Below are 20,413 nucleotides of genomic sequence, written 5' to 3'. Positions count from 1 at the left end.
TGGTGCTGAGGGTTGTTGAATCTAGGGCCTCACACATGTTAGGTAAGTGCTATACCATTGAGTCACAAACCCAACCTTAACCAGGGTTTTCTTTAGCAATTAATCTTGTAGATTTGGTATACATTAGATCTTTTAATACAAGTAATCAAGCTGTGTTTGTTGTGTCACTCTGGTTCATTTGATACAAACTAAAATTCTACACAACTTTTCTGGGAGGCTTCTTAGGCTAAGCTAGTCTTTAGAGTGGGTCAGCTTCACAAAACCATATGTATGCACACCTGTGTGTGAGAGCTTTATGTTTGTACATTAGAGTGAGGTCCCAGAACTTAGCCTTGAACAACTTACCCCAGAGGCATTCCCTGTCAGGCTTTAGAGGTGCAACACACACATACCTACACCTGTGTTCTTTGGTTTGGCACTAGGTGACTGTGAGAATGACTTTTCTCTGTGCCTAGCTCTGTGCTAATTACTAGGGATGTGAAGATGAAATGCACATCTGGGCAGTGATTCTTTTTTGATTTAGGAGATTGGAAGAAGGTAAAACCTCTTTTATAATGCTGCTACTTTTTGACTATTGAAATATTCCCTTCTGTTGGTCTATAAGATATGCTTTTAAATTACCTTCCAGTGTAGTTAAAACATTAGATCTTAAAAATTCTAGATTGTTTCATACATGAAGTTATATGTAATAAATAAAAATGTATTTTTTGTTATGGTCTTTTTACTTATTTTGGCCTGTCCTTGATATTTTGTGAGTAATATCATTAAAAGCTAGAGCTATTTTTAGCTGAAATTCCCCATAACTCCTTGAGTCAAACTTCTTAAACATATGATGTTGTTGACTGTTGTTCTTAAAATTATGTGAAGGGGTAAATTAACCAGTCTGATGGTTATTATAAGCATAAGAATTAAGTAAAAAATCTAATGCTATATTATAAAACCCCTCCATATTTTTTGTGTGGCAGTCTGTGAACATGTCTACATTCCTTATATAAGTATTTAATTTATTTCATATACATTTTGAAAAGTGTGAATTTTGATTGTATATTTATATAAAAAATATAAGCATTGAATTTTATTTATATATATAGTGAAAATAGCAGTTAACTACCTTGTTTTTATAACCTTGCTTCTTTTCTTGCGTAGACAAGCTTATAGAGGCTCCAGCCTAGTTAAAATGCTTCCTTCTTATGCACCACTAGTCTGGATGTTTGCACAATTAAAACCCTTGTTAATGCAAACATTGTGCCTCCCTGCATTCTGAGCACAATCCTGCAGGCTCTGCAGTGAAGTGGCCTGCCTGAGAAGGTGACATCACCTCCCTCTACACATGCGCATGCGCTTGCCAGGCGAGGGCGGTGCCTGCTTCTGGTTTAGAGATTTATCACCCTGCTCTTTGTGTTCAGGAGTGAGTGTGGAAGTTTCCTCTGAATTAATTAATGAGTAAATTTCAGTAATTACCACCAAGACTCAGTACTAATAGGAAGCTACCGGCATACTATGTAATTTTGTTACTGGTGTTTCAAAATAATGCTTTATTTATTAACTTTTTTTTATTACTGTTATAACCTGGGTTTTTATAAGTATAGGGTTTTTTAGTCTTTGGTATGAAAGGTTTTCCCATTTAGTAAATACTGAACTGGAATAGCTGACAGGCAGATGAGATCTCTAGAAAGGAACAAGGAGCACAGTTTGCAGTGTGAATTGGCTGTCTTCACAATCAGGTACTAGCTCAGTTCAGCAGCTCGAATGGTCAAGACATGACCATTACTGGGAAAAAACCCACTTAATTTGAGGTTTATATAAAATTTCAAATTACAAGAATCTACCATTAGTTCTGGGAGACATGGGGATTTAAACAACCATCCTCTTTTAGTTTTTAAATTTTTAAATTTGATTTATGTTTTAACTCATTTGATTCATTTTATCTTAATTTTTTTTGGCCACTTATGTATAAAATATTGTTGGGGTAGTATGCTACATAAAAGCTGTTGGTCATTCTGAAACTGTTTCCTTGGTATTTTTTCCTTTTAAATTAAAAAATTACCAAGGAGAGGGGTTGTTGTTGTTTTTCTATTTATTTGGTGTTCGAAAATCTAATACCACAGAAGTGACTAAGTAAGTGAGCATTCGGGTTCTCAGTGACTATCTCAAAAAGATATTTTTGAACAATAACAATGTAGTACCTTTTTGTAGGGTCTCAGGATAAAAAACATGAATAATTGATTTGACCAGTGGGTTTTAGATCGTTGACATTCCAGACCAACTAAAAGATTTTCTGTTGTTTGATGATAACTTATAGAATATTTCCTCTTAGGGCAGAGAGATTTGTTTTCCTTCTTGGAAATGTAAGTCACACTGTGGTTGAAGTCTGAACTACAACAGAGCTTATATTTTACAAATTAAAAATAGAAAGTGCTAAGGAATATTGAGGTGCTTCTTGGGGGCTCAGGGGCAAGAAGCTGGAGATGTTCATTCCTTGATTCACCCCCCCCCCAGTCTTTTACCCAGCTGTCCCACATTTATTGAGTACCCCTGGCCCTGTCCTAGGCATCTGATGTATAGCAGGGAACAAAACAGACTTGTCTTCTGGCAAATTGGTTGATTTAGAGAGGGAAAAAAAAACCTGTTTGATAGACAACATAATATTTATCATTTTAAGAAATAAATATTTCAGAGCATGAACTTAATATTTATTATAAGTTTGACATGCTACTGACCCAAAAGCAATTTAAGAGATGTAACAAACAGGATCTGTTTTGACAAATAACATCAGGTTGAATATTGGGGTTGAGGTATTATTAAATATTCATATTTAATTGTATTAGGGACAGGCTGTGTGTGTGTGTGTGTGTGTGTGTGTGTATTGAGTTGAAACCAGAAAAAAAATCATCTAGCATACCTACACTTTTATTTTTAGGTAACAATTATGCAATATGAATTTTAACCCAAACTGGTTTTCCCCAGTAGTATTCAGGAAATACTAGTGTAAAGAAGTTAGATAGAGGCAGACATCCTCATAGGAACATTCTGAACATATTCTTTATAGGCCTAGTTCAAAAAAACAGTTGTTGCCCGCCTCTTTTGGATTCCCTTGGGAAACATCTCTGTGTCTACACAGAAACCTGTATAGACTCCATCCTGTGCTGGGCTCACTATCCCCTGGAGCTAGCATTTCATTAAAATCCACATTGGCTTATTTATTTCAGACAGTGAAATGTACTTTAAATTATAACAAGAATTGTTAAAAAAAAATCCAGTCTGATTTTCTGCACACTTTACTTTGGGCTCTTTGTAACTTTTAAATCATCCTCAAAGAATAGGTTCAACTAAATGCCCCCTGATTTTGACCTTTTACCTCCAGGTTAATTATCCTAATGCTTTTAAGTTGCTGCTTTTCTTCTGCTCTTTCTTTTCCTCCTCTTCTAATTTTACCAAATTTTTCTTTGTGGCATCCCTTTCCATCTATTAGTGGTATCAGCAAACCCCCTTGGTAGCACCTAGAAGTAAAAATGTTGCTGATTTCTGGTCTCTAGCATAGAAATAAGGTTTGAGATCTCAGAAACATCTCTCCAAAAATGGTATTTGCTGTTCCTTAACCTGTGGGACCTTGGGAAGTACATGTGTGCTTCCAGGTAACAGTCATTAAGTGCGACAAATGTTTGCTGCTATTTAGTAAGTTTAGAAACCTCAGATAGATTCTTTTTTTTCATTAGAGCATTATAATTATACAAAGTAGTTGGGTTCATTTTGACAAAATCATTCATGTAAGGAATTTGATTTCAATCCCCTTCCCCCTTTCTCCTCACTTCCCTCCCCTATCCTCCCTCCTTTACTGATCTTCCTTTAGCTTGCTTGCCTATTTATTTATTTTTGATTGTTACTTTCTACATATACATGAAGATGAAATTCCCTTTGGTACATTTACATATGCATTTAATATGATTTTGTTAAATTCATTCCATATTTCTTCTCTTGTTTTTCTTTTTTTTTCTCCTCCATTGACTTCCCTATATATTCATGATATCCATTCCTCTCCCTCACCACCTTTATTTACTAAGTTTGCTCTAAACTTCCACATAGAAAACATTCAGGTACTCTTGATTTTTCTGAACCTGGCTTATTTCACTTTTCATCCATTTATTGGCAAATGCCATTATTCTGTATGGCTGAGTAAAACTCCATTGTGTATGTATACATATACATATATTTTAGATATATTCATATATATATATATATATATGTATGTATACATATACATAAAGCAGTTTTCCTGATTCATTCATCTGTTGAGGGTATCTGGGTTGATTCTGTAAAATGACTATTGTGAATTGTCACTATTTCTTTAATATAAGAAGTCAAGAAAGCCTGAGGAGCTGAGTCTTTTCTGCCGTGTAATCTAGAACCACTAGAATAGCAAAGAAACCACTTATTTTTAATGTTTGGAAAATTTTTTATAGCAACATACTTTTCATAAATAGCTCTCCAGGGCATGGAACAGAACCTGCCTATTTGATCTGAGGAACTTCCATGGTTGGGTTCTTCCTACTTTTTATTGAAAGCTACATGATGTATTTAATAGTTTTACATGCTTCCTCTGTCATTTTCTTATTGAATGTGTTCTCCAAAAATGGGCATGAGGTTAAAATAATTTTAGGTGACCACCATAGTAGCTACAGACTTAATTTCTTTGTGTGGCTAGTTTTATATTTCTTTCCTTTATTTTCTTTTCTGTTCTAGAAGCTTTATTGACAGTTTAATAAAATTCACATCTTACTTTCTGTGACACCTCTTACAAAAATATCACAGAAGACTATCTTGAGTGCATACTATAGTCTGTGTTTGGGCATGTTTGTGTATCACAGTAAAGGTGCAGCATCCTTCACATGGATTTGCTGTTGGGTCACATGCCTTTTCTCTCCTAGGGATACTGCAAGTCTTATTTAATTTGAAGGGGGGAAATCAAGGGATTGATAGGCTGAAGTAACTACAGCTCTAAGAAACTAAAGATCACATGGGAGTGAGTCTGTGGCTCATAATGGGCATAGGAAGTTGAGATTTTTATTGTTTTGGTTTTTGTGTCTTGTTTTCAAAATCAATATAATATTCTTCCTGTGGGTGGCCTGGAATATAGCAGCTCTGACTTCTATCACCCATTCCATCATTGGCAAATAAATAAATGTGATTCAGAAAGTCAGCAGTAATTGTCAAGAGTGCTTTGGAATGATGACTCAAGTCATTTAGTCCTTTAATTGGTATATCAGCCCCTGGATGAGGACATTTTTCTTGAGAGGGCTTGTGTGACTGACAAGTGGGGCTCTGTTTCTGTATCATAGAGGCGAGGACAGCAGTTGGTGGTGGCATTTGTCCAAGGGTTGTTCTTTGTCCTGACCAGGACACATGTGGTGATGAGCTTGTGGGAATTGTGTTTTCGTTCTCTTATCTGAGTAGTAGAAGGGGAATCCTCTTGTTGCATACCTGTAGGTTGGGATATACAGCCATAGATTAATTTTTCTTAGTTTATCTATTATATGATGTACTACCTCATTGCATAGGTTCCCTAGCATTTTGTGCTGCTTATGAAACTTTTCATAATCGGCCTTCTTTTATAGTTATTATAAACCTCTTTGAGGGATGTCATTGGAACTACACCCTTTTGTGTTTTCCCATTGTCATTTGTGTCCATTAATGAATCTAGGCACAATCAGTCTTTGTAGATAACTTTGCATGAATTACAAAGACCAACAGTGAATTGTTCAAACTAGATTGCATGCATTTAAAAGTTTTGAAGGAAACTGAAGGTGAAATTTCAGAAAGAGGGTTCAAGTATTTGTCATATAAATATATACTATTTTAGAAACTTAGTGTATTGCCAGCACAAACTAGTGCATTGGAAAGGAAAATGGCCTGGTGATCTGGAAGCATGAGGTCTGTGTTGAGCCTGTTCACTACTGGCTTGGTAGTGCCATTCAGCCCACTCAGAATCTCAGGGTCCTTAACAAGATGTGCTCACAGCAAAGCCTGTGGTGATAGACAATGTCATCATTAAATTCTATAAATGGTGTACACAAGTAAATATTCTGTGAGAAGGAGATTTCCTTTAAAAATCAGAAGACAAAATACTAATTTATGTATTCTTTGCACCTATGAATGGTGTGTGGTAGAGACTGGATTCTGTTGATTTTGTTATTTGTTTGCTTGCTTTAGCAGGCAACTAATTTGGCTGAATCCAAACTGCAAACTCTCTTTTGCATTAGATAGCAACTCAAATATTGGTTCAAATCCTTAGCAGGGCCACTTGGAGCTTACCCCATGCATGTGAGGCTCAGTGGAAAGCTTGAGGTTTGGGCCAAGTTGATACTTTGAATTTGGGATCCCTCTTTTCCCTTTTCCAAGGTTTCTCCTCTGTTTCAGTTGCTTATGTAGATATGAGTACGTCCTGGTTCTTGTTTGAACAGCACACGACACCTAACAGCCCTAATATAAACAAATATACTCAGTGGTGTTCCTTTTCCAAGTGCATCTCCCTGCTTTTTGTCCTCTACTGTCTTGAGAGGGTCACTATTTGTTGATATTATCAGGTAAGCACTAGTCCAGTTAGCACACTGGAAGTGGAACATCCATTCACTTAAGTTTAGTACTTTTATTGCTTTCTAATTCCAGGTATATGTCTTATAATGTTTGTGTTACCATCCTAACATTTTGGATGCTTTGCTTGTACTGTTTGGCAAAAACAAACAAAAATGGGTATGGAGAAGCAGTCTTTTTTCTAGGGATTTTTCTACTAGTAACAATGAAAGTGACTAGTTTGATGAGCATCCTGGAGTCAAGTTTACATCTAGAGACCTCCAACACAATATCCTAAGTCATAATTATGAGTATGAACATTTTTACCCTAAATTTCAAAGCATTTGCTCTGATGAGCTGGGCTAGACATTTTTGGGCTGTAAGAATTCCTTTTGTTTCAATGATTTCATCTTGGTTGCTGCATGCTTCTTTTATACAAAATTCCATATACCCTCCTTAGATATTGAGGGGTAGAGGAAGACTTGGGTTTTAGTGAAAAGAGGGACCTTGATCATCTTAGAAGCTGAAGCAGTACCAGTCCACCTTACCACATTAGCCATTGACATTCCTCCAGAAAGCCTGGAAGGAGAGAGCCAAGAGGCAGTGGTGCCTGGTCCTTGACTATTTATAACCCCCTTTCTCTTGCCAGGCCAGAGCTTATTTTTAACCAGACTCTGAAAGTCTGAGAGGAGGAGACATTGAGCTCCCCCTAGAGAGTTTAACATGCCACGAATAGCAGGTTTTACAAAGCATTGCTGATGTTTTCTTTGCCAGTATCTAATCTACAAGATTAAAATGAAGATGTGCTTATAATCTAGACTGATTTCAAATCTTGTCTTTTGGAGGCAAAATTTTTATTGCTAGAAATGGTCAAGAGTCCTTTGGGACACTAACCTTTGGATGTGTGTACAGATCATTATTTCACATTAAAATAGAAGAAAATGGTATAATCATACATAGCCTGCTTTTCATAAAATTTAAATATTCTCGTATGATGATAGTTCTGAAGTTAATGTAATGAGTGTGAAGAAAACGACAGTGGTGGTATTGAATGCAATGTGTATTAAGTGATACTATTAGTAACTTTATTTTCTCTTTGTGTATTTCAGGGTTTCGAAAAAATGATGAAATGAAAGCTATGGATGTTTTGCCAATTCTGAAAGAAAAAGTTGCTTATCTTTCAGGTAAAGTCTAACTTTCTAATCTGCTTTATTTGACTAAGCTGGCATATTATCAGATTTTGACATTCTAAACTAGTGCACCTGCCATACATATAAACAAATTGGTATTTTAGTTGATTTTTAACTTCTTTTTTCTTTTGAATTTTCCTAAGAAACTAATGCCCAAGCCATTTTCTTTAGCTAGCAGGTATATCATAAGTCAGGGAGCACTGTTGATCAAAATATGTCTGTCATTCAACAAATGCTTTGCCCCATGTAATAGGAAAACCCACTGAGTTTTAAAAGTTGATCATTTCAGCAAAGTGGTAGGACTGTGGCTGTGTGTGGATGTGTCCCAGAATCTTACCTCTGTTATCTTGTTTTCTGTAGCTCTTTGTTACCTCCTCTTCTGGGAGATAAGGAAAACTACTTATTCCTGAGATCTCCTCCTTTGGGACTCTCTGTACATGGAATTACTAGAACCCTCATCATGAACCATAAAGTCTACCAGCTGAGTCCTCCATTTCCCTGTCTTTTCAGAATGTGGAAACAGACTGGACAGGCATGGGACTGTAGAGCACCTAACCACCCTTCCCTCTGCACACAGAAGCCAGGTTTTAGCCCCTTTTTGATGTTCTCCTTGGGCTTACCCGTGACATGTACAGAACAGCCATTAGGTATACACTTTTGGGGCACTGGTTCTCTTGTTATAGAACAAAGGTTTGCAAGATTTTCTGCTCTGTTATATCAGGGAGTAAATCTGTATATTGTCATGTGTTCCTAGGCGGTTTTCCTGGAAACCTTTCCTTGATTCATTTTTATCTTTCTCGAACAAGTAGAGTTCTGATCCAATGTATCTTCTTGAACACATTTCAACTTTTAATTTATAACACTGCAGGCTGTTTTTATTTGTTTTGGGTGTCCTTTGGAAATGTGTGTGGTTCTGGTATATATTTAACATGAAGCTTCCTATGGTGTTTTTGCCAATCTCATTTTGCTTCATGTCCAGCAGTATTTCTTGGCCCCTGGTAAAGACTGTTTGATGATTTTGCAGAAGTGAATCTAATTCATGATGCATTTGGAATGTTAATAGAAGAGCACAAGAAGTTCATGAAGAAGAAGGTACTGAATTGTTGGAAGTACATGATAAAATAAATAAATGAACTCCTGGTTTATAATACATTGAGTTTTAAAAGTAGCATATATTTGCTGTGTGTGTGTGTGTGTGTGTGTGTGTGTGTGTGTGTGTGTGTGTGTGTGTTGCTGGGGATTGAATCCAGGGCCTTGTGCATTGAGGTAAGCACTCTACCAACTGAATTATATCCCCAGCCTTCATTTGCTCTTTTGTAGTCATTTACTGACACATGCATAAAAACATTTGCTGGCTTTATGACTTCAACATGTAGTTAACAGATTTTTAAGTTAGTGTAACTAAAAGACTATACTTACAAATCTTAGAGGCACCAGTGAGGAAGGCAGAAAGAAAACCAATTCCACAAGTTTGTCGGTTTAGTTACTAGAGTCAGCATCTGGGATGAGAGTCCCTGCTGCTCTGCCTGCTCCTCAGTTTTGAGACCCATGTTGTTCTATCTTCTTTCCTTAAGCATGCAGATATGGACAGATGTAGATAGCAGGGCAGTTAAGATTGGTAGGCTTTGTTTGTGTTCATTCTCTTATTAGGCAGTAAATAATGAATTTATTATCAGGTGCCATTTCTTATTGTCAAAACTAAAACTCTTTATCTTTTAACTAATCAAATAATCAAAACCAGCAGTAATCCTGAGTTTTGTCATAAATCTATAATGAAACTTTAAGTTCTGCAGCGTTAGAGTTGCATATATTTTTGGGGGAGAGACATTTTGCAATTACCACAAATTAGTACAGAACAGTTTTAAAACATGAGAGATGGCAGGACTTGCACCAGCTGTAGAGCAAAGCAAAGTCAGTAGGTACTGCCACACTTTTGTAGTGTTTTCTGCATTATGAGCAGAATGATTCAGCTGTATTACCTGAATTCATTGCTGATTGTCTTTGGAAAGGAAGAGGAGGGAAAATCACAAAATTTAAAATAAGTTGATTACTTGTATTGGAATATTATGTTTTTGAAAAATTCCAAAGAATGAGTGAATTTTCAAAAGATTTTTACCTGATCCCATTTTTCTTTTTCATTAAGGTATAATTTGCCTACCTTTAACTCCACCTTCTAAAAGTGTATGATTTAAAATACTTGTTTGAGTAAATTTTAGTGTATTCATTCACAAGGCTGTGCAGTCATTGTCACCTAATTCCAGAACATTTTCATCACCTTCCAAAGGACCCCACTCTCATTCCCCTGCCCCATCCCTGGCAACTACTAATCTACTTTCTACTCTGACCTAATTTTTTAATATGTTAGGGAATGTTTGTAAAAACTGTCCATGCAAATGGCCCTTAGTAATTAAATATAAGTAGAATAGCAAGGGCTTTAGTAAAAGCAGGCTAAAAGATAAGTGATTCTAAGACATACATGCTAGGGCAGGATCTCTCAAAAACCACTTAGAATTCCTTGAACTTGGAATATTTTGGATCCTTAGTCTTCTGTCTAGGTACTCTAAAAGTACTCGTTGCACTGAAGTAAGATAGCAACACATTATGTCCTTCATTTAGGATGAATTAAATGAAGTTAAATGGCACATCTGACTCTGTGGTTTGAATATATTCCCTCCAAAGTTTAAAAGTTAGTAGCATGATAGTCTTAGGAAAGGCTGCCTGGGCTGCGGATGTAGCTCAGTGGCAGAGCACTTGCTTTGTGTGTGTGTAGCCTGGCTTCAATCATCAGCCCAGGTTGGGCAAGTGCACATTGCGTGAGGATGCAGCATCCCTCCCCAACCCTCTAGGCAAGATGTGCTCTTTGTCAGGTAACCCAACCTGCCATCACCTGGATCTTAGACTTCCCAGTCTCCAGAACCAGGAGAAAATACATTTCTGTTCCTTATAAGTTATTTGGTTTGTGGTACGGTTTCTGTTATAGTAGCACAAGTGGAATAAGTCAGAGAATCAGTAAAAGAAGTGTTCTGCACTTTATATTGAATGTGGTTTATACACACAGCGGTCTCCCGTCTCCTTCTGTGGTTTCACTTCCCATGGTTTCATCCGCACCCCCCCACCCCACCTTAGTCAGCTGTGGTTGAAATACCAGTATTTGTCTTCACTCTTTCCAGAGAGATTAGACCATGTGGGCAAATCCTTTATTGTAGCCTATTGTTGTAACTGTTCTTTTTTATTGAGTTATTATTAAATTCTTTTATTGAGTTATTGTTAGTAACTAATTTATAAGTTAAATTTTTATCATAGATGTGCATATACAGTAAAAAGCATCACATGTATGGCGTGTGTGTGTGCACACCATGCTCTGGATAAGTTTGACATAAATTCCAGACATGTAATTTTGCTTATAAATATTTTATGTGTGTGTGTGTGTGTGTGTGTGTATAAAGGGTAAGTCTTTAAAAGTTCACTATCATTAGCTAATCTAAAATTGAATTATAATTCTTTAATCTAAAAAAAAAACCCAATCAGTATTCAAATTTTCTTGCTTGTCTCTCTCCATGTTTTCTAACAAGTCTATGTTGCAGTTGGTTAAGATGTATAAGTCTCTTCTCATCTATAGGTTCTTCATCCTTCTTGCTGTTTTTGCCTTATCCCCTCCTTTGTTAGGTTAGGAAGTTGAGTGTTTTACTGTATATTTTGCATCATTCTAGATTTTGTTGGTTGTGCCTCTGTGTGCTCATTCACCATGTTTCTCTTGTCCCTGAGTTTCCTGTAAACTAGGAGTTAGGTCTTGAGGCTTGATGAGATTTGGCTTAAATTTTGCAGGGAAGGAAGGTGAAATACTTGGTGGTGTTTGGTTCTGTGGGGAATTGATTGGGAGAGTCTGATTATCCCTTTCTTATGTAAACCATTCATGATGGACAGGATTTCTTGATATCTGATTTGGTGTTGCTCCCATTGAATGTCTGAATAACTGAGTTACAGATATTTTAAGACTTCCTTTAGGTTATATGACTAGACAATACATGAGAATCATTTTAAGTATTCTCAGTCAGAATTAAGTTTTATACTGTTTAGAATGTGTGTATGCATTCTAGAAAATAAGAAAGAACATATTGGTAAAACATATTTTCAAAATACCAGCATCTTCTGCTGTGTGTGTATATTTTTTGTTTGTTTGTTTTGTTGTTGTTTTCAGACAGAATCTTAGGACCTCTCTTAAGTTGCTGAGGCTGACCTTGAACTTGCAATCCTTCTCTCTCGGCCTCCTAAACTGCTAGGATTATAGGCATCCTCCACTGTACCTAGCATTGTATATTATTTTGATCATACTAAAAGGAAGGTTTTTTGTTGTTGTTTTCTTGCTTGGATTTTAATTTTATCCCTGCTAATTGTTTTTGGTACACAGAATAATTAAGAGTTTTGTATTGAAACTTGAAGTTTGAGATTTTCTGAAGAGAGATGATCAGAGTCATAAAACTAAATGAAGGACCTCTTATAGAAGAATTTATTTTCCTTTTCTACTTTACCTACAACCTTGAGGGAAGTAATAGAGTAAATGTGACAGTTTCACCAAAAATACCCAGTGGTACTTTGTTCGGAGAAAGAGAGAAATGAGAAATCTGCCTGCCTGCCTGTCAAGGTCAAATGCACTGAGATTTGTACTTCTGGTGTATGGTGTAATTTTTCTCAAGTCCTTGAGCTAATCTAGTTCTGCTCTAAAGTGTTTTCATGCCCATATTTCTCTTTTTGTACATGTGACTTTATGTAAGAGATTGGCAAAGCTTGCCTGTTGGTGGTCAGATGCAGCAGATACCACATTTAAAAGGTCATCATTGGGATAAACCTTGAATAGCATTCTTTTCTTTTTCCTTTTAAGACTTTTAAGAACCGAGTTTAAGCGATGCAGAAGAAAAGGTTCAGAATGCAGGGGAGGGCATAGGGAAGGAAGGGGTGGTGAGGAAGGAGTGGAGAGGCGAGAGAGGCGGTTCAGAGGTGACTGGAGCACACACACACAAGAACGTTTTCTCCTCACGTATTAACTTAAAGGAAGGCATTCTTCCAACACACTGAAGGAAAAGACAAGGCCAAATCTTCTATTTGGCCTTCAAACTAAGACTTGTTCTTCTGAGTCCTGAGAGGAGATACAGCAGCCTTACACAGCTCAGATGACATGAGGACTCTTGGGCAGTACGTGATTCTTTCACACTCTGTGGTTGACTTAGGTATCATGTGGACTGAGTGAATAGATGACAATATTGGACTTGAAATGGCTCATAGAGAGTCCCGTCTCATCCTCCTTAGTCTAAATGTGTTCCCAATGTTTGTTTTTTAGGTGGTAGAGATAAGCGTGGAGGTCCCATTTTAACATTTCCAGCCCGCAGCAATCATGACAGAATACGGCAGGAGGATCTCAGGAGACTCATTTCATATCTAGCCTGCATTCCTAGGTAAGTTTTGTGAGGCTTGTGGCCTGTCACTCTTTTCATAGTTCCAAGAGATGTGGCACTATGCTTTTAGGAAACAGCCAGGTGGTAGTCATGACCTTAAATGATCTTTCTCCTCATTAACAATTTTCATCTTGTGTAAAATATTCTGGGGGCAAGGACAAGAAGTTAGGCATTTTGTGTTGAAGAACATTGTGTGTTGATAGTGGATTTGGGAATCTCATTTACCTGGGACTTTAAGATCCCAACCACCTGTGTTAGAAATTCAATAGTCACCAGTAATACGTCCAGCACCAAGACTCGGTGAACTGCATGGTTAGAAATCTAGTGATGTTTTTGATTGTGCATTTCTGTTCTCATGCTGATCTTCTCTTCTTTACAAATATTCTCTTGCTTTGTAGCATGAAGTTTGTGGGGGCATAAAAATCCTCATCAGCTAATATACGCTACATCAGTTTGGGAACTCCATTACATCTGTGAGACTCCATTAGTGATAGGGAAATTTTTCATGTGGATGCTGAAGAATGCCAAGTACAAGTAATGCTATATTTTCTGGAGAGCCCTGAAGTGAGGAGCATTGCATTGTAGGAATTATTCTGTGTCTAAACCTGAGGAGATTAGAATCTTCACTTCTGCTCTAAGAACAGAGATTTCCCCCTCATTAAAACCTTCATTTAATTTTTCCAGGTATTTCTTGGAAAAAAGAATCCAAAAACATAGCCATGCCTGGACCAAGAGATTGGGTGTGACAGTTGGAGGCATTCTTCCCTGTAAAGAAAGGGGAACTCCTTGTACTTCTTTATTCAGGAAACATGCAAGCTGCTTGAGAGCACAGATGATGTCTTCAGTGGAGTGAGCAGGCACTTCTTGAGAGACTCAATTTGAACATGTGAAACAAGACTTGGCAGAGGAGGAACTGGTGTAGATAGTAACTTTAAGGGATGCCTTAAGCAAAAGAATAATGTGAAGTAGTCAATAACAATGTAATGGGTTTTTAATAGTTGAGGTAAATGTAACTGATCAACTATAGTTGGTGGTTTGTGATGCTTATAACCTGTTTAATGACACCAACCAGGGAAGACAACTGGGCCCTTTGGTATCAGATCTTTGCAGTGGCTTTTGGAAGTCTTAATGACTTAACCTGTTAAGGGTTACTCTTGTACATTTCTATTAAGTATCCTTCATAGGAAAACTACCACTGTATGTCACCAGTGACTAAATAAATAGAGCCTCCTTACATGTATGGAAAGCAGTTTCTCTTTCCTCGTATTCTGGTACTTCTTTGGACTGCTTAACAGTGGAAATCATAGGTTGGGGCAAGGGTTTATTAGTTATTTACTACTCGCTGTCATTTATAAATAATAATATAGTTATAGCTACTACTACTCAGTTCTTGTGTGCCAGATTCAGTGCTATTGATAGAAATAGCAAAATAGGATGATCTTGAAAAAAAAAAAACAACAGACAACTTCTCTTGCCAACAAAAGTGATACTATCCAGTGGGTTAATCAAAAATTAAAGTTGGGGCTGGGGGTGTAGCTCAGTGGTGGAACATGTGCTTCGCATGCACAAGGCCTTGGGTTCCACCCTAGCACCAAAATAGATGAATGAATGAGTGAATGTTGAATTTTTAAATCATCCATCTAGATGATTTAAAAAATATTTACAGAATCGGAATGCTATATATACCTTTGACAATTTGCTGTCGAGTTTTGAAATCTATGTTGATAGTAAATATAAAAAATATTTTCTATTTCCTTGATCTCAAATAATTGAGTCAGGTACATTTTGGATCATTTAGATGACCAACTTTAAAGAAAAAACATCTTCATGGAAGATCATAAAGATGATTAACCAATCTTCTAACAGTTTTACTTAAGGGACCTTAGTTTTATCTGGCTTTTCTTTATCTTACAAATAAAGTGGGACTCTTAAGTAAAACTGTTAGAAGACTGGTTAATCATCTTTATGAAAAATTGTGAGCATGCACATAAATAGAATAGTGTAATAAGAAGTCATTTCATTTGTAAATTCCTCTGAAATAGTGCAGGGCTCCCTACATGAGGAGGACTTGAGAATCAGACTGACTGACCTGGAACCATTGATTTACCTTGATTGGTTTTCACATGTGAAAAGTGATAACTGTTTTAGTCAACTTTTTTACTGCTGTGACTAAAAGAGCTAAGAAGAACAAATTTAGAGGAGGAAAAGTTTATTTGGGGCTCACAGTTTCACAGATCTAAGTTCATAGACAGCAGGCTCCATTCCTTGGGGATTGATGTGAGGCAAAACATTGGTGGAAGAGTTGGGCAGAAGCCAGGAAGCAGAGAACTAAGCCCAGCTCAAAAAATATATATCCCAAAGGCGCATCCCCAGAGACCCACCTCCTCCAGCCATACCCTACCTACAGTTACCATTCCATTAATCTCTATCAAGGGATTGATTCACTGATTGGGTTAAGGCTCTTATAACTCAATAATTTCACCTCTAAACCTTCTTGCATTGTCTCACACATGAGCTTTTAAGGGACACCTAATATTGAAACTGTAATAGATACTGTACAATATACCTTGGGGTCCCCTGTGTGTTGAGCAGGGTTCTTCATGCACACCAGCCCAGTGCCCCAGTGTAGGAACTGCTTCAGTAGTCGTACCGTGATCTCCTCTTCTGGGTGCTCTCTTCCTTCCTTCAGCCATGCTTTCTAGAAGCAGGTGTGTTGATTTCTTCTGCACACCTTCTCCAGTGTCTGTGTCCCACAGTCGAACGTTAGTGTGACCCGAGTAGCTCTGAGTTGTTTGAGTGCTATTACTTGGGTCACCTCCCCACTCCCCTTTGAAATAACAGTTGGATAACAGAGTGGATCCACAGGGTTGATGAGTGAGGATTTTTTTTTTTTCTTTAAGATAGAATTTTTTAATATTTATTTTTTAGTTTTTCGGTGGACACAACATCTTTATTTTATTTTTTTAATGTGGTGCTGAGGATCAAACCCAGTGCCCCGTGCATGTCAGGCGAGCGCGCTACCCCTTGAGCCACATCCTCAGCCCCGACCGAGGACTTTTTTATCACCTGTGTAAGAGGAGCTAGTAGCAGCAGCAGTTCTTGCTGGTATCATTGGGATTCCTGCACAATGATGAAAGTAACATGATTATTGCACTTGTTGTTTGAATGTTTTATGGTAATTATATGGATAAACCACTCTGACCCTCTTGTCCTTAATGAAATAATGTGATGATTTTTGATTGATTGATTTAAGTACACTCACATGTAAGGTACTTTATTCATCTTGGAACTGAAGAAAGTAAAATTTCTTACTTTTAGAGATCTGGCTTACGAGGGGAACTTAGTTTTATCTGGCTTTTCTTTATCTTACAAATAAAGTAAACTGTTAGAAGACTGGTTAATCATGCTTTCTAAAAAACAATGTCTGTCTTTAGAGACGGAGCTTAGAGTCCTCCTGTTGGCTACTGCTTATCTAGAGTAGCTGGATTTGAGGATGTTCACCAGCCACTGCTCTCCTCATGATAACAATACTAGACCATACTTTTGACCATATTAGAGCAAATGCATGGAAAGGCTGTGCCTCCCAGCCCAGTCGTGTGCTGTTTCCACTACTTGGGAAGTCACTGGGTGATGGCCATTTGATGCTGGAGGAAGTAGAATAGCTAATTCTCCTGTAAACTGGACTGGGCATGCTTGGTGTACCTTTTGGTTTTATTGTTCTCAGGCTTGTTCCTGTTAGGTCTAGAGCTACTCAGGATTCCTCTCAAGTCCTTTCAAGTGCAGGGGCTTTGTAGTTTGTGTGCATATTGTGTAAGGCACGCTGGGAGAGAGGCTGCAAGGGAATTTATTTTGGTGTGGTAAAGACTGATACTTGAAATGCAGTATGCCAAACAGCAGCTAGTAAAACAAACACATTGCTACAGTTTTCCAGTTTCCTGTCTTTGGTGTATAGTAGCTGCATATGTGAACCTGAAGTTGAATGCCTCAGCCAGACAGCAGGCACCCTCCTCCTGTGCTCGGGCAGCACTTGCCTCAGCACCTCAGAGCCCTGGAGTCTCTGTGATGGGAACCTTGCAGAATTGCAAACCCTATTAGAGCTCACACAGACCCAGAGTACTTAGTTTCTGTGACTCAGGGAACTTTAGAAGACTGTTTCCTCTAGGTTTTTGAAGAAGGCTAAAAAACAAATGACATTTCTATCTATGATGTTACTGGGATTGTGCTGGGACTTGCTGTTTGAAGAAGTGATAGTGATCTCAGGAGGAGCCCTTGAGCCAGTGCCAGATCTTGTCAGGTGCATCTTCACTGGGGGCGTTAACAGGTTAATCACACCACTTCTTCACATCCTCACCATTCGGGGGATGAGCTAGGCTGCTGGATCATCTGTTTTCTCTTCATGGCTTTACACACTATATTCTCTGTGGCTGGGTTCTACTGCTGGAGTACATATAGACATTTCTGGAATGCTTATGTGACACCTCTCTTATACTGATGTGTATGTCATAAGTTCTTTGCATTTGTGAATCTCTGAAAGCCAGTTACTCTGATGGTTTGAATAAACATAAGAAATGAGGGGGACAGGTAGGAAGATAGGGGAACAAGATTGTGCAAGAAAGCAGGAAATCGGTTTTAGTTTTTGCTTTTCTGTTGTTAGCTTTTAAACATTACTTAGTGAAAGCATTTCATTTCTCAGTTTTCAGTTGAGAATAGTTTTTTAGGGCAATTATATGAGGCAGAAAAATGTCAAATGTCTTCCCATCTTCATAGTACATTTGCATTAGGTGAAAACCTCTATCTCATTGAGTGCTCATCGGGTCTTAGGTATATTCCCAAGACCTTGCAGTCATTACCTTGTTAGTGTTGGCACTGGTATCAATAGTTGGAGCAGATGGTTAGAGTCCACCTGTAATAGTGAGGATTATGGTGGCTCCTTAGCTATGGGGTCATTTGGAAGCCAGCATCAGAGCTTCCATATGTATCCTGGAAGTTATAATGAGACCAGGTACTTTTTGACTGTTTCAGGACACCTGGACCCTTTATTGCAGCTGTGCATTATATGGGAATAAACTTAGGGGTTGAGATTTACTGAAATTAGAAACTTGTTTGTTGTTTTATTTTTTAGACTGGGTCTTTCTGTACTGCACAGGCCGGTTTCAAACTTCTGGGCTCAGGTGATCCTCCTGCCTCAGCCTCCTGAGTGCTGGGATTAGAAGCATGTGCACTGCATCTGACTGAAATTAGTATTTTTGTTTGTTTAACTGCCAAGAACCTGAAGAGTAAGAATATGATGACTCCTAGCATGGTATTGGTTTGTACCAGGGGTCAGAATTGTTACCACCATTACTTTTGTACCATAAATGCACTGGTTGCATCAGTGCAACCAGATGTAAAAGGCAAATAAAGCCTCAGCACTACTACAGAATTAGATGTGCCCTACAGGGCCTGCCAGAAGAGTGAGAGGAACCCCAGAGATGGGTAGACCATGCTTGGAGAACCTCTGAGATAGTGTAAGGGCCAGGGAGAGGGGAATGGGAACAAAATGGGGCATTGAGAAGCCCTCAGCACTGCTAGACACACTGGTGAGTGCCGTTTTCAGAGCCATGGGTAAGTTCTGTCCTGGACCTAGTCTCTGCATGCCATTGTGGGTTTGTACCTCTTTTGTTCTTTCCGGAGACCTTTGCCAGTAGTAGTTACTAGACGAGTATATGATCAATTAATGCATCAAAGGCCAGGAAAATGAGCATGATGGTTGTTATTTTCCTCCTGAGGAGAAGTCAGGCTACAAAACCAAAATTTAAGTTCTAAAGGTTTTGTGAAGTCAAACCCTATTTGGAACCATCACTGCTGCTCATTGCACATGTGGTTTGGTTCTGTTCTCTCCTGGATCCAGTTGAAGCTGAGCTGCCATGTGAGATGGCTGTGCACTCTGGTTCTTGAGGTCAGCGTGCAGCCGCTTCCCAAGCACCAGGCAGAATGAAGGAAGTGGCATCTGGTGCTCCATGAGGTGGAGCAGGCCTTGTGGCAGGAGCTGTAGCCTATGCCTTAAGCCTGTGATTTTTTTTTTCTCCACAGTGAGGAAGTCTGCAAGCGAGGCTTCACGGTGATTGTGGACATGCGTGGGTCCAAGTGGGACTCCATTAAGCCCCTACTGAAGATCCTGCAGGAATCCTTCCCCTGCTGCATCCACGTCGCCCTGATAATCAAGCCAGACAACTTCTGGCAGAAACAGAGGACGAATTTTGGCAGTTCTAAATTTGAATTTGAGGTAACTTCCCTTGTGTAGCCAAACTCACTAAACCAATCGTGTGGCTCATCAAAAGCTGACTTATTCTCACATTCTAGGCTGATAACAGATCTTTAAAACCAGTATTGAACAGGAACTGCATGCCTTTTGTATATACCGAAGGTAGAATTTTAGTTACTATATAAACTAACAAGGTTGCTTTCATCATCCCAGTTCTCTGGGGTGGGTTGCCAGGCTGCTGAGGGCATGGGGTTTCCCTTGGAAGGAGAAGCCTTTTCCTGAATAGAGCTCAGCCATGCAGCACAGGGACTTTTTAGGACTGCAGATTCATCATTACTGCTTCATCCCTGGAGGTGAGGGAATGAATGATGGGGAGAAACAACCCACTTTAAATTTCCTGAAGGATTAGTATGGAGGAGACTGAGTTCCTCCTGTCATAGATGTTGGAGAGAATGGTTGTCACTTACTGCACATAATAGGTCTCTCATTTATGAAAAAGAGGTATTCCCCTAAAAACTGTTCAGAGTCCTGAATTCAGTTAGGCATAGAGGATTGCTATCTTGCAGTTATAGAAAGCAAACTTCAGCCTGCTAACTTGTTTTCCTTTCCACTGTTAACCAGCTTTCCTTAGGATACCACAGTTCTGACAAGGTTTAATGAGATGATTATTCTGAACAGCTTAAAATTTGGTTCATGCTCTATTCTGTAATAAATTGGTATATTTTCTAATAATAATAATAATTTTTGGTTGAATAGCTTCCTTCTTCTGACATCCCTGCCCAAACATTAGGTTTCATATGCATTCATGTGTAATTTAGGCTATATGCTGTACTTTTCAAAGTGTTTTCTCATGTGTATTACTTGGATTTTTGAATCTGTTTTTCATAGTACTGATTTTGCTATTTGGAATCTGTACTTGTTTTTAAGTTAAATTTGACACTATACTGAACAAGTTTAGGTGA

At 38.2% G+C, this 20,413-nt stretch overlaps 1 protein-coding gene across 8 annotated transcripts in view; it reads left to right on the top strand.

Moving 5' to 3' along the window:
- Positions 1-20,413, top strand: part of Trio (trio Rho guanine nucleotide exchange factor) — a 331,000-nt gene that overhangs the window by 115,990 nt on the left and 194,597 nt on the right. For 7 of the 8 annotated variants that reach the window (XM_078018036.1, XM_078018031.1, XM_078018037.1 and 4 more), the window contains exons 2-4: positions 7,677-7,751; positions 13,093-13,207; positions 19,280-19,472. In XM_078018036.1, the coding sequence (XP_077874162.1) occupies positions 7,677-7,751; positions 13,093-13,207; positions 19,280-19,472 (383 nt within the window). Of the gene's footprint in view, positions 1-7,676; positions 7,752-8,830; positions 8,850-13,092; positions 13,208-19,279; positions 19,473-20,413 lie in introns of those variants that run through there. The other variant, XM_021734206.3, reaches the window with a different exon arrangement.

The sequence above is a fragment of the Ictidomys tridecemlineatus genome, chromosome 1 (assembly GCF_052094955.1).
Source record: "Ictidomys tridecemlineatus isolate mIctTri1 chromosome 1, mIctTri1.hap1, whole genome shotgun sequence".
Lineage (NCBI taxonomy): Eukaryota > Metazoa > Chordata > Mammalia > Rodentia > Sciuridae > Ictidomys > Ictidomys tridecemlineatus.
Note: the sequence above shows the minus strand (reverse complement) of the source record. Positions and strands in the feature narration are given on the sequence as shown.